The sequence below is a fragment of the Amblyomma americanum genome, chromosome 7, assembly GCF_052857255.1.
Source record: "Amblyomma americanum isolate KBUSLIRL-KWMA chromosome 7, ASM5285725v1, whole genome shotgun sequence".
In the NCBI taxonomy this organism is placed as follows: Eukaryota; Metazoa; Arthropoda; class Arachnida; order Ixodida; family Ixodidae; genus Amblyomma; species Amblyomma americanum.
The window spans coordinates 159,967,012-159,981,821 of record NC_135503.1 but is presented as its reverse complement, the minus strand read 5'-3'; the positions used below and the strand labels follow the sequence as shown (position 1 = coordinate 159,981,821).

At 46.4% G+C, this 14,810-nt stretch overlaps 1 protein-coding gene across 8 annotated transcripts in view; it reads right to left on the bottom strand.

The window, feature by feature from the left end:
* Positions 1-14,810, bottom strand: part of LOC144096722 (medium-chain acyl-CoA ligase ACSF2, mitochondrial-like) — an 841,787-nt gene that overhangs the window by 38,052 nt on the left and 788,925 nt on the right. For 3 of the 8 annotated variants that reach the window (XM_077629569.1, XM_077629571.1, XM_077629567.1), the window contains one exon: positions 4,271-4,306. The exons of the other annotated variants lie outside the window; for them this stretch is intronic. In XM_077629569.1, the coding sequence (XP_077485695.1) occupies positions 4,271-4,306 (36 nt within the window). The remainder of the gene's footprint in view (positions 1-4,270; positions 4,307-14,810) is intronic. 8 annotated transcript variants of the gene reach the window in all.

The window sequence follows — 14,810 nt, the reverse complement described above, 5'->3', positions numbered from 1 at the left end:
GCCCATGTTAAAACTATGGAAGCTACAGAATAGATTTGAATAATGTGCACCGACATCGCGACATGCGCTTTCGCATTTCGCGCAAATCTAAACGCGGCGCGGTTCGACCTGTGACACTGGGGTGAGCAGCCTAGCGCCAAAGCCAATGAAACACCGCGAAAAGGGAAAAGAAAAAAGTAGCAGAAACATGTCACCTGCACGCTCGTGTAAGCAAGCAGATCGAGCTGAGCTAGCACAATTTGAAGACGCGATGAAAAAAAAAAACGAAGCGCATTCGTGGCTTAGTTTCGTTCGAAGGCAGGCTTTAATTTCAGTTTTCGCTTCGTACGCCACGTGGTTTTGCGCTCTGGGCACAAAACTAAGGCGCGTCAAAAACAGCGCCCTTTTGGACTATTTCCTTGACGCCGCGCACACGACCTGCTCCCTCTCTAAAGCACGACAGTGCGCGCAAAATTTTCGCAGCAGAGTCAAAGCGCGAGGACAACCCAAGAGCGGGCGTGCTCTTCTCTCACAACGGCGTCCATGCACGAGCGGAGAGAGCATAGCGGGCGCGAAGCAAGCTCCTCTCACAACGGCACCGTGGCGCGAGCCAGAAAGAACGAGCGCGCGCGCGCGAAACTGTGTTCCTCCACGTGCGGGTGAGGCCGACGCACACTATTCAGTGGCGAAGCTCGCCGTCCTGCCCGGTCAACTAGGAAGAGTCGCCCGGAGAGGGCGCTGGTCACTGGCGTCCGCAGCGCCCCTGGTCCAGGCTGTGTTCCCTATACGCAGGATATTCAAATCTTTGCCGACAGTTCCACTAATGAAAATTCTTCCTGTGGCCTTTGTGTGCTCTCAACAAGCCAAATCCTTTCTTACTAGCTGCAGCGGACGACATATTCACAGCTGAGCTTCACGGCATTAAAGGGAAGCTGAAGCACTTTTCGAAAAAAATGAGTTCTCTACGTCATTTTGTAGCTTTTAGTCCGCAGAAACAGAATATCTCATTAGAAAAGAGCGGAAATAAACGCAAAAAGCTGTTTTTAGAAGAAAACGCGCCCCATCGCCTCAGGGCGCCGAGCGAACGCCGCTCTTGCCCGCGATTGGTCGGGACCGTCGTGACGTCATCCACGGGGATCTCAGGCCGGCACCGACGGCGTTGCTGCGTAGCGCGTTGCTTCAGCGGGCTTTTAAGGACTACGTTTTAGAAATTATGGAGAATTCAAGCAGTGTTGAACAGTTCGTACTTTCACCATGCATGTTCGAGCCATCAGCAGCTTCAGAAAAAGGCGGAACCAACGATCGACGCCGCGGAGTGCGCCGGCAGCAAAAGTCAATTCGCGACATTTTCACGTGTTGGAAATCTCGACTGGATGGATGGGTGGATGACTGCTTTTATTTCCACCGGAAATGGAGACCCCTTACTACTCACCGGACCCGGCACGCAGGCCTGGAGGGCGGGGGCCGGAGCCTCCGTGACTAAAGGCTAACAAATAGATTTTGTCTTTTCGCGGCATCAGCCACCAGGCGGATTCGCTTGTTTCGGCCGAGCGGGTTCTTCGCTGCGCAGCAGGGGTTCCCAGCTTTCTCTGCTATCAATATCTTCGTCGACTCCGAGGTAGACAGCGCATTACCATAATCTTTGTTTCCGGGTAGCTGTGGAACCGCCGGACTGTCGGAATTTGGACGAGCGCGCGCAAACCTATTCCGAAATTGTTGAGAACTACAGACTAAGCAGAAAACTGGTGCCACCACTTGATAAGAAGCTAAGCAAGCCGGAAAATTTGGAGCTCGCAGTGCTGCTCATAAAAACTACTATGCTGCGAGATATAGTTGCTGCTGCTGTGTATCGAGATAACGAGTAGAATTACTTGTGGCAGATATATGCATACCGCGGCTCGACCACTTTGCCGTTCTGACTCAAGGACAAATTTGTATGAATTCTGACGCCATTGTCGATCGTCAGCCATGACCTAGCGCTCATGAATGAAAATCTTTGCTTTGCTCAGGTATACTAAGCTTATATAATCGTTTTTTTGTTCAGTTAGGTGCAGCTGCATGTGCTGCGCGCTGATGAAAGATTGAGAGAACTGCTTGTGCTGCCATGAGGTGCAAGCAATCAGGAAAAAGCAAAAATGCACACAGTGCGTAACGACCTCAAAAGAGTTCAAGACTGTGTGCCTTAAAGACAGTGCTGGAAGTGGCCTTAGCTCAGCATGGATGTGAACTAGCTGGAAAAGGCAGAGAGTTTACAAACAGGTACGAAAGTAATATAACGAAAATGGAAATATTGATGCACATATTTTGTGTAGGCAGTTTCGGCATGCTGCGTACCACGAGAATGTCTGGTTAACGTGGAAGAGGCTGGGGGAGAACAACCGACGGATTCTACCAAGCTGTGTGCTGAGCGCTGTTCGAAAGGAGTACCATACCAAAACTGGTTTATATGCAGGCTTCTTACACGGAACGCTGGAACGAGAGAAAGCAAACGACACTGGCAGAAGGTTGCGTTGATCTGTCGTTCGCCAAAGCGCGGGCCGCAGCGGAGCAAGAGCAGCTGGACGGCCGGCCGACTCTCCGTGAATGGCGTCACTTCCGCCAGTTCTCCGTCTCTGCCGTCCCCACACCCGGCGCTTCCGGAAGCGACGAGGGCGTGCCAGCGGCGGGTTTTTAAGAAGCGATTACAGCTCTTTGCGGATAGAATCGGGAAAAAACTTACACACATGATTTTCAAGGTCCTTTCTTCCCAACCATAGCGTTTCGTGCGATTTGAAAACCGTTTCAGCTTCCCTTTAAATAAGCTGTTTCGTATATCCTGCGCCTAATCCCCGGCCAATGCGTTATCTTTACCGATTCCAAAGCATCTCTGCAGATCTTGTCCAACCTACCGAAGCAAAACAACCATCAGCCCATTTCCCTTGACATCGGGCATCTGCATCATTTGGCTATTGCCGCAGGCCACTGCCCAACATTTCAGTGGTTGCCGGTACACTGTTGCGTCCTGGCCAATGAAAAAGCAGATGAAGCGGCCCGTAAAGGCCACTAACATCGGTGATACATTAGAACCTTCTTCATGAAATCTGATGCGTCCCATTTGGCTTAAGGAGTAGCATCCGAATAAATGTATTGGCTCTGGAGCTTGCCGACACATCACCACCAATTTCTTTACTCAGTCGACCAACAGTTGAGATCAAGAGCCACCCAGAATTCCTCGCCACCTGGAAACACATTATCACCGACTTCACCTGAACGCTGAATTTACAAACGCCTTGCGATACCGTTTCGCTCAAATGAACACTCCGTTTTAAGACAACTGCTACTCGATCAAGACTCTGGAACATACCCTGCTTGAGTGCCCTGCGTATGCTGACGAGCGTGCGTACTATGAACACTGCATGGAGAAGCTTTACCCAGTGCCGCTAAAAATACTGTTTTTGGTCCCTTAGCCTGCCTTAGGCAACAGAGACATACAATGAACTATTATTTGCATATTTAAATGACACTGAACATCTCGACAAGCTCACATTTCACCTTGCATGTTAGTCTCATGCATTCTTCACACAGTGAACTATGCCAGCCCATTTGTCGGACGATGCACTTCATCATTTCATGTTACGTCAGTACTTGCCGATGCATCTTAGTACGCATTTAATGGCCGCATTTTATATTCTCCCATTTTTACTTCCTTAGCTTTACCTTTTCTGCGCAGCTCTTCTTGCGTCTTAATCTCCCGAATTCCCTACCAAACGCAGAATAGCATGTCAGCGATTTTCAAACACTGGCTAAATCCTGTTTTTCACTAAAGTGTTTCTCTTTATCAAAATAACCGTTAAAGATTGTGCCACCTATGTTGCTCTTCCCGAGCAACCTCTCGCGCACCTGACAGGCCTTCACGTTGAAGGGTACACCTAGTTAAAAGGCCTTCGAGGTAAATGCCTTCAGGGTAAAGACCTTTAGGTCAAAGTCTTTTGTGGTAAAGGCCTCTAGGTCCAGTGCTTTTTGGGTAATTTCCTTATAGTAAATGCCTTCATGGAGAAGGCCTTCATGGTAAATGCTTCCAGCTAAAGACCTCTCCATAGAATGCCTTTAGGCAAAATGCCTTTAGCACGTAAGAATCTTAAGTGCCCAGCATAACTTGTGGTACTACTCGATAATCTGCAATAAGCGAGGCTAAATGGTCTACGAATTTCTTTTTATTTCTTGATGCATTTACATTAAATCTTTTGAGCACATCAGAAATAACTTCATGTCTACTCACAAAATTTAAATTGAATCTTAAGAAAGTTCTTACCTAATTTATATTTTTCCTCTGAATCTCGTGATATGGCTGCAAAGGAAAATACGGCACAAATGATGTTCAACATTCAGCGCGTTTCTACTGGCGTGCCACATGTTAAGAACTTAGAATTTTTAAAGCGAAAGCTTTACTACGCCAGCCAGCGAGCCATTTCGGCTCGTCGCGCACTTCAGCCGTATGCCGTGTGCCGTATGCTGGGGGCCGTGGCCGACGAACGACCTTGAGCCGCCGTTGCCTAGCAACGCCACAGCCGCGCTCCAACAGATGGCGCCGCCGTCGACGCCGCTGCCGTCGCCGCTTGCTCCACCAGATGTGCTCCCATGGAGGAAGGAAAAATTAGAGAGGCCGTCACGTGACATTTTTTGAAGCCGGAAACGAGCTCGGCGTCATCTTGTCCGGGCGCGCTCTTGCTTGTTTTTATCCGCGCTCTTGTTTACGTTTCTCCGCGCGCGCGTTTCAAACCACGCGAAGGAGCCGACCTAAAGAGACTCCAGTGCGAGTGGCGCTTGGTTTCTGGCCGTTGTTCCTGTACGGGAGACATCGGAAGCGTTCGTGCGAGACATTCGGCTCCTTCCAGTCATTGCTCTTTGACACGTCGTATCCGCACTATCCCTGCTCTCTCGTTCGAACGAAACAGTCCGGCCTTGCATGGCCATAATCGAGTAGCATTCGGCGAAGGCACTTATCGCAACTGCGGTAAGCGCGGGAAGGAACTTTCAGTTATTACGGTGGCCCGCTATGGTACGCAGTGTCTTTTTCCGCTTTTCCCTGCGTCGTTTTGCGACGGCGGAGGTATGTGTCCCTGGGTTGTTAGCAGGCTGCACTTGGCAAAATATACTGGCATACTTACATCCCGTTCATCCTAGTCTCGTGTTAATCGTAGAGGTGGAAGGTTAATTTCACCAGATGAGGTGAAGGGCACAAAATATTAGTTCATGAAATTGTGTGTAAATATGCAGTTGCTGCCAAAATATAGCAGAAGAAAAGAAAACCTAATCCAGCATACACTTTGAAGAGCATGCTTGTTTGTGTTCTCTCTTTTTGTCTGATATAAACTGTTACCCATGGTGTCACTGAAATAGAACTTGTTCCTTTGTGCCGTGTATCATCTTTCATTCCTTTTTTATGCAGTGTGTCTTGGATCGCGCTGGGTGCTTCATGATGCTTCCGAACCAAATACCCCACCTTCATGCAGTGTAAAGTACAGTGCTGTGTTGTGTTTTATGGCACATAGGCAACTCAGGCCATCATGCGCCGAACTCAAGGTAAGGAAAATTGCTTTCTGCAGACTTTTTTAGAAATATTAATTATCGGCGGTGTAGAGGGCGTACAACATTGTTTTGTATTACCTAATGATGAAGGAAGAAAGAAATTTTATGAATGCCTAATAAGAGCTTTGAAGAAGGTCGGGTAGACTCAGCAGGAAACCTTGGCTGGTCAAGGATGTTGAGCCTCCTAACCAGTAAAGCAAAACCGCAGCCTTCTCAGAAATGAAAAGGTGGCTGAGGTGTATAAAAAATGAAGCGAATCAGTGGTTAAATATTTAGAGTGTGCGGAGAAAACCTGCTTCTGTTGAAAAGCTAAAACACATGTGTCAAGAATTGCATCTTCACTGAAAAGAAACACTGGGTGTAAATGAATGTGTTCATTACAAAACTAAGTAAAATATTTTTTACTAAGTTTTTCAAGTTTTGTGCATAATGATGGAATATGATAAACTGTTAGGTCATCTCTACATTTTTCAACAATCGGTTTGTCTTCACTTGTCGACAGAAAACTGTGTGTGATGTGCATGGGGCCTATACGGAGGCGACATAAAATAACATCAATGAAACGCTACTGGTGCAAACATGACTTCCATTTACCTAGGACTGGCTTTACCAAGTGCGGTTTGTTGTTTACTTCATTGTTCTAAGCTTTCTGCCATTTTTTCCTTATTTCCTTTGTACTAATTTAATGCAATCCGCAAAGGACGTATTTACTTTTTTATTTCCTTGCCACGACATTGAGCAGCGCATAAATCTTCTGTATCGTTGCCTTTTATTCCGATATGACTCGAGACCCAGCACGGCTTTTTGTTTTGCCCTAGAGCTGTGGCTGTTGCAATGTTTTGTATGATGTCACCAATCACAGGAGTGATTGCATTTCTAGAGTGGAGAGCAGTAAGTAAACTTAAGGAGTCTGTGTAGATAATACTGTTTGAGAGGTTCTCGTATACTATTTGTTCAATGGGTGCACAGACGGCGTAGACATTCGGCAGTGAAAATTGATGCGCACTGTGGAAGCCTATTTCATTCCAATGCCCTTTTATCGCGGCGCTTCCAAAGTAAATATCTGTTTTTGAGCCATCTGTATGAAAAGGTGTGAAAGTACTGTATTTTCCCTCAAGTGCAAAACATTATTGCGTTATATGTTCCCGTGGAGTTTGTTTTTTACGGCACTGTGTAAGAGTGAAATCACAGATTGTAGGAAAATGATACGATGGAGGCAGTGGATCTCGTCTTCGAGCAACGCCAGGTATTGTCAGTGTAAAGTACTGCCTTTAAACTAAAGCTCCCTGAGAACTTTTAGCACATGGCTCTCCCTGGAAGCTTTCTGTGTCCAGCTTGCTGGAACGAGGCTTATATATAAATGGCCCTCTGCCACACTTTGAATTTGAGAGCATATTGATTTTTGAGTGGACAACTGTCAAATGTGCTAATGAGGTTGAAAAAAATCTTTGCTAGAATGCATTTAGCGCTTCGTGCATCACATCCCTGAGCAAGGTTTTTGATGTCGGGTTGTTTGCCTGCTATGCTCGCATAACAGTGGCCCGCATACTGGCCACACCTTAATCACGCTCTGTCATGGATAGCACAACCCTCTTAGTTTTATGCTGAATGAGTGCGCACGTGTCTGCTTTTGGCTGAGTCGTGAACAATGCTGTCATGCATGGTAACATCCCAGCTGCCATCATCCTGCCTTTTAACGCTCCTCTAGTTTTTGAATGTTGCAACCTGTCTCCATTGCATGTATTTGGGCAGCTGTGTCGACAGGGCCTTCTGCTACAGCAGCGAGGACAAGAAAAATCCTGCAGTATTATGTTTTTGATATTGAATACTGTATTCATCTTGATAACATGTTCTTGTGCGGCTGCCCATGCCAGGACTTCTTTTTCACAGCATTGAGGATGGGAAAATATACTAAAAAGTTAGAGTTCTTGACCCTGAATGCCAAATGTAGCATCAGAACATGTTCATAAAGGTGGCCGTGCCAACAATGACTTTTGATTCACAACTCCAAAAGCCACTCATAGAGGTGAAAGAAACAGAGAGAGCCGAAGTGCCTATAGTAGCACGGCAGGGGAGGATATATGGCAGTGGGGGTGCCGCCCTCCCCCAAAAGCTAGACATTTTACTTAAAAAAACCATGCTGAACCCCTTTTTCTCAACGAAAACAGTCCAAGAAATACATGTTTCAAATAGGACTGGCCCTTCTTAACAATGATCCATTAATCCACCCATTGCAGCACTGCAAGACAGCATGTTTCACATCCACAGATCTAGTTTGGTGCATAATATATACGGCCACAGCTTTTCAGACTGCTTCTAAAAATTGAGAAGTACCCAGTGGCTGCAGCATGTTTCACAGTGCTGTGCGTTACTTCAGTGCTGTATTTAATGTTGAATGTGCAGAGCTGCAGCAGTACGCATCAATTTTCGCTACTTGGTGAAATACTAGCTTTTTATGCTACTGCATAGTAGCACACTTTACTTGTGATCAAGAATACAGGTAATGACCGTTAATTTATTGTACGTAATGAACTCATGGAACTATTTTTCTTCAACATAACCACAGGCATCATTGAAGTTCAATGCACATGTGGATCCTCATTTCACTTAGTTTGGTTTGGTTTATGGGGGTCTAACGTCCCAAGTGACTCAGGCTATGAGGGACACCGTAGTGAAGGGCGCCAGAAATTTCGACCACCTGGGGTTCTTTTGCGTGCACTGAAATCGCAGAGCACCATTTCACTAAGTGCTTTTTATCACAAATAACACTATCACAGAACATGGACTCAGTAAGCTTGTGTGAGGAAAGGCTTCCAAATTCCGTTAGAGCTTCGCCGTTTTCGCACTTCTTGACCATGGCCTCAGCCAGAAAAGCAATTGCAATACCTGCTACAGGAAACTGGTCTAAAAATAGCACGCGATCAAAAATAGGGACTTGACCTCGATATGAACGAATATACCTGAGCCCGGCATGCCACAGAGGCAAATAGCTACAAGATACTTCAGACGTTATACGCTTCAAACGGGCATGCAGCAAACTTTCTGTATACTAAGAACAAAACGAGCGCAGCTGCTTTCTTTACAATAGCACTTTCCGCCCATGTTATGGCGCCCGCCGCTAACGCAAGCGCAATTTCCGGAAAACAAAATTGGCAGTTGCAATCGCTGGAGCGTTGCAAGAACACGTATTAGTAGCACCGAGGTTTCACTGCCGATGGAAACGGGAACGCGAATAGCACACGGCACGCGCAAGACACGAAACGTTCGCACTACACGCCGACGAACACTCTGCAGCGCACGCCGTATTGTACCAATGGTGAACGAACAGCGCGAATTCTCCTCAGTGAACAGCGGCGGTCGCCCGACGGCTCCGAGAAGTGTCGCAGTAGTCGGAATGCCCGTGCTATCGTTGTCGCGGAGCGCGTTCAAATCCGGGCACTCAAAAAGATTTTTGCGCTGAATTCCACCTTGAGAAATGGGCGAACGCCGTGAACGTCAGCCTGTGAGCACCACCAAAAACAGAAACTCGAGCAGTTCCGCCCACGCCGCACATCAACTGGTACGTTGCGGCCCGCTGTTGCCGCCCCGTTTGTAAACAAGCTGCCCGGACAAGATGGCCTCCCGATCGAGAAACACCACGTAACTTCCTCCACACTTCTCCCATGTTGTACGGAAGGGCCTCTCCTGCTTTTTCCTTCCTCCATGTGTGCTTCGTTGGGGTGGAGGGAGAGGAGGTGTCGCCTCGCAGGGAGTATATATATATATATATATATATATATATATATATATATATATATATATATATATATATATATATATATATATATATATATATATATATATATGAAGGTAGCCAACAGTCACCGAAACCAAGGTACATAGGGCAACGTTATTTTTTTTATGTGTTGTGCTTATCAGTGGGATACTATTACTTAGATTAATAAATCGCTAAAAGAAAAATTACTTATAAAGCAGCAGAACAACAACCATGCCGCCGGTGGGATCCGAACCCACGACCTCCGAATATCGCGTCCGGTGCTCTTACCAACTGACCTACGGCGACGGCTGTCCAGTCTGCTCCTCTCGTGGGTATTTATGTTTATTTAGAGTACGCGAACCTTGAGAGTGTTCACCAGCGCCACCCTCGAGCATAGCGGCGGACGTAGCACGTCCTGTAATACCGCGAGCGTGACGTGGAACGTCATCTAACGGCGAGGGCGGAAACTGTGCGAGAGCACTCTTAAGCAACCTGTGACATCAATACTGCCAGTACCGAGACCCTCGTTAAGCTATTAGCAGACAGGGTAAAGTAAATGAGGGGCCCGTTTGACAAACTTATGAAGGAAGCCAACAGTCACCGAAACCAAGGTGCATAGGGAAACGTTATTTGTTTTAATGTGTTGTGCCTATCAGTGGGATACTATTACTTAGATTAATAAATCGCTTAAAGAAAAATTAGTTATAAAGCAGCAGAAAAAACAACCATGCCGCCGGTGGGAGCCTAACCCACGACCTCCGAATATCGCGTCCGGTGCTCTTACCAACTGAGCTACGGCGACGGCTGTCCAGTCTGCTGCTCTCGTGGGTATTTATGTTTATTTAGTGTACGCGAACCTTGAGAGTGTTCACCAGCGCCACCCTCGACCATAGCGGCGGACGTAGCACGTCCTGTAATACCGCGAGCGTGACGTGGAACGTCATCTAACGGCGAGGGCGGAAACTGTGCGAGAGCCCTCTTAAGCAACCTGTGACATGAAGAGTGCCAGTACCGAGACCCTCGTTAAGCTATTAGCAGACAGGGTAAAGTAAATGAGGGGCCCGTTTGACAAACTTATGAAGGAAGCCAACAGTCACCGAAACCAAGGTGCATAGGGAAACGTTATTTTTTTTTAATGTGTTGTGTTTATCAGTGGGATACTATTACTTAGATTAATAAATCGCTTAAAGAAAAATTAGTTATAAAGCAGCAGAAAAAACAACCATGCCGCCGGTGGGATCCTAACCCACGACCCCAACTGAGCTACGGCGACGGCTGTCCAGTCTGCTGCTCTCGTGGGTATTTATGTTTATTTAGTGTACGCGAACCTTGAGAGTGTTCACCAGCGCCACCCTCGACCATAGCGGCGCACGTAGCACGTCCTGTAATACCGCGAGCGTGACGTGGAACGTCATCTAACGGCGAAGGCGGAAACTGTGCGAAAGCCTTCTTAAGCTACCTGTGACATCAAGACTGCCAGTACCGAGACCCTCGTTAACCTATTAGCAGACAGGGTAAAGTAAATGAGGGGCCCGTTTGACAAACTTATGAAGGGAGCCAACAGTCACCGAAACCAAGGTGCATAGGGGAACGTTATTATTATTATTATTATTTTTAATGTGTTGTGCTTATCAGTGGGATACTATTAGATTAATAAATCGCTTAAAGAAAAATTACTTATAAATCAGCAGAAAAAACAACCATGACGCCGGTGGGATCCGAACCCACGACCTCCGAATATCGCGTCCGGTGCTCTTACCAACTGAGCTACGGCGACGGCTGTCCAATCTGCGGCTCTCGTGGGTATTTATGTTTATTTAGTGTACGCGAACCTTGAGAGTGTTCACCAGCGCCACCCTCGACCATAGCGGCGGACGCACCACGTCCTGTAATACCGCGAGCGTGGCGTGGAACGTCATCTAACGGCGAGGGCGGAAACTGTGCGAGAGCCCTCTTAAGCAACCCGTGACATCAAGACTGCCAGTACCGAGGCCCTCGTTAAGCTATTAGCAGACAGGGTAAAGTAAATGAGGGGCCCGTTTGGCAAACTTATGAATGGAGCCAACAGTCACCGAAACCAAGGTGCATAGGGGAACGTAATTTTTTTAAATGTGTTGTGCTTATCAGTGGGATACTATTACTTAGATTAATAAATCGCTTAAAGAAAAATTACTTATAAAGCAGCAGAGAAAACAGCCATGCCGCCGGCGGGATCCGAACCCACGACCTGCGAATATCGCATCCGGTGCTCTTACCAACTGAGCTACGGCGACGGCTGTCCAATCTGCTGCTCTCGTGGGTATTTATGTTTATTTAGTGTACGCGAACCTTGAGAGTGTTCACCAGCGCCACCCCCGACCATAGCGGCGGACGTAGCACGTCCTGTAATACCGCGAGCGTGACGTGGAACGTCATCTAACGGCGAGGGCGGAAACTGTGCGAAAGCCTTCTTAAGCAACCTTTGACATCAAGACTGCCAGTACCGAGACCCTCGTTAAGCTATTAGCAGACAGGGTAAAGTAAATGAGGGGCCCGTTTGGCAAACTTATGAATGGAGCCAACAGTCACCGAAACCAAGGTGCATAGGGGAAAGTTGTTTTTTTAATGTGTTATGCTTATCAGTGGGATAATAATACTTAGATTAATAAATCGCTTAAAGAAAATTACTTATAAAGCAGCAGAAAAAACAACCATACCGCCGGTGGGATCCGAACCCACGACCTCCGAATATCGCGTCCGGTGCTCTTACCAACTGAGCTACGGCGACGGCCGTCCAATCTGCTGCTCACGTGGGTATTTATGTTTACTGGGTGTAAGCGAGCCTTGAGAGTGTTCACCAGCGCCACCCTCGACCATAGCGGTGGACGTAGCACGTCCTGTAATACCGCGAGCGTGACGTAGAACGTCATCTAACGGCGAAGGCGGAAACTGTGCGAGTGCCCTCTTATGCTACCCATGGCATCAAGACTGCCAGAACCGAGACCCTCAGTAAGCTATTAGCAGACAGGTTAAAGGAAATGAGGGGCCCGTTTGACAAATTTATGAAGGGAGCCAACAGTCACCGAAACCAAGGTGCATAGGGGAACGTTAATTTTTTTTAATGTGTTATGCTTATCGGTGGGATAATAATACTTAGATTATTAAATCTCTTAAAGAAATGATGAAAGAAGTTATCCCTGATCCCCCACGTGTTGTGTATAGGCGCGCAAGGAACATCCGGGATATGATAACATCGTCTACAATCGGCAACCGTAGCTTCAGAGGATCCGCGCCATGCAATAAACCTAGGTGCAAACTCTGTCCGATGATGACAACAACAACCATTGCTAAAAGCACAGCGTCATCCTTCTCATTTAAGATAAAAGGTAACTTTTCATGCGACAGCGCTAATGTTGTTTACCTACTGGAATGTGGCACCTGTAAAACTCAGTACGTAGGGCAGACCGTTACACCGTTCAGAATTCGCATCAACAACCACAGATCACATGTGCGGACACAGCCAAATCTCCCACTTTCAAAACACATCAACAACCTTGGGCACCCATTCGATAACTTCGCAGCTATTGTACTCCAATCGGGGTTCAAAACAAATTATGACCGCGAGAGCTGTGAATCGCACCTGATTCACAAATTTAACAGTCTCGAGCGGCATTAACGAAACAGTAGGCCGGCTATCATGCTTACACACTCAATAGATGTAAGAAATAGTTATCTCAGACTCCTAGAATAATAATGATCTCAGACAATCAAAAATAATTATCCCAGACTGATAGAACGGGCGGCAGCATGCATAACAAGCATAGCTTCCGACGTGTTTTCCTTTTTTCACTTGCATTGTCCCCAGTTTTTTCACTGCATTGTCCCACATTTACTGCTATTTTCCTTCACTTTTTATTATTATTCTAATCCTGTATTGTCACGCATTGTATTATATTGTCACCCATTTGCTGTTATGCCCCCTCATTTTTTTGCTGTCATATCGGTCTTCGCTTCATACATTGATGAATTGTTTACTCTGAATGGTCATTTGTCTTGCGGTAGATTGTACTTCCGACTCATTGTAGTTCGTTTCTGGGGTTGGATTTATTCTTAGCCCTGTCTTTTGTCTGTATCTGTATGCGTGTGTACGGAGTGCCCTTCTAAGGATTGATGAGGAACTTGTATTATTTGATTTCACTCGTGTTGCCACAACCCTTGTCTGAATGAATACTTCCAAGTCTTGTACAATGGCTCTTCTTTGCTTTTCCCCCTAATTTCCTTTCTTTTTCTTATTGTTTTTGTCTTTGTGTTTTTGTTTTTTCTCTTCTTTTTTTAGAGGCCTCGTTGGCATTCCTCTTTACCCCCCCTCCCTTCCCCCCCCTACCAGTTCCTCTGGAATGTTGCCTTCTGCATGTAGAGGGGTCAAGCCCTTCACGCTTGTCACTAAAATGCGCCATTCACCCATTTCCAAAGCAGCCCTGAGGTGGTGGAAAAGAATCCCCCCCCCCTTTTCTTCTTTTTTTTTAAATGTCCTATTTTCTATTCTCTCGTGTTGCCACCACCCTTCTCTGAATGCATATTACCAAGCCTTGTACAATGGCTCTTCTTTCCTTTTTCGACTACTTTCTTTTTTCTTTTTTTCGTCTTTTTTTCTTTATTAGAGGCCTCGTTTGCATTCCTCTTTACTCCCCCTCCTCCCCCCCTGCCAGTTTCTCTGGAATGTAGCTTCCTGTTTGTACAGGGGTCGAGCCCTTCACGCTTTTCACCAAAATGCTGAGAGGAGCGACACCTCGAGGGCCTTTTCAAGGCAGCCCTGAGGTGGTGGGAAAGAATCTTATTATTCTTTTGTTACTAAAAAAAATTCGGCCCCTCGGGAACACCTGCTTTCAGGTTAGGAGACACCTTCTTAGATTGTCACCGATTCTCTCTCTTCCTTTGTTTTAAAAAAAAATGTTCTTCCTGGTCTCTTCCCTCCCCCCCCCCCCCTAGTGTTCTGAACTCGTGCTTTGCTCTAGACTTGAAAACTTTGTACCTCGCGCATTCTCTATAAAAACTGCGTGTTTCAAACGCTGTACTACACTCGAAAAAGGCTGGTCCTCCAGCCGAAACGTCGTGAATTAAATCCTGTTATGTTTCTTCAATTTTTGGTATATATATATATATATATATATATATATATATATATATATATATATATATATATATATATATATATATATATATATATATATATGCACTTCGCCTCAGTGTATTGTAGTCCTTATGGAGAGCGCGAAAGAGACGTAACAACGGCAGAACGAAGCGAGGAAGAGACAACGCGCTCAAGAGACGCCAGAAGAACGCGCCGCACGACTCGAGAAGCGTTGTAACGAAGATGCGGCTAGAAGAAGTCGTGCCACGTCCCGGAGTGACTCTTCAACTGCGGAAGAGACCGGTTTGAGTTCTCGAGAGCGTGGGAATGAGACGCTGCGTACACGACGTGTCGAGGAAACGAACTTTCCGCAATTCAACTAGGGTTAATCAGAGC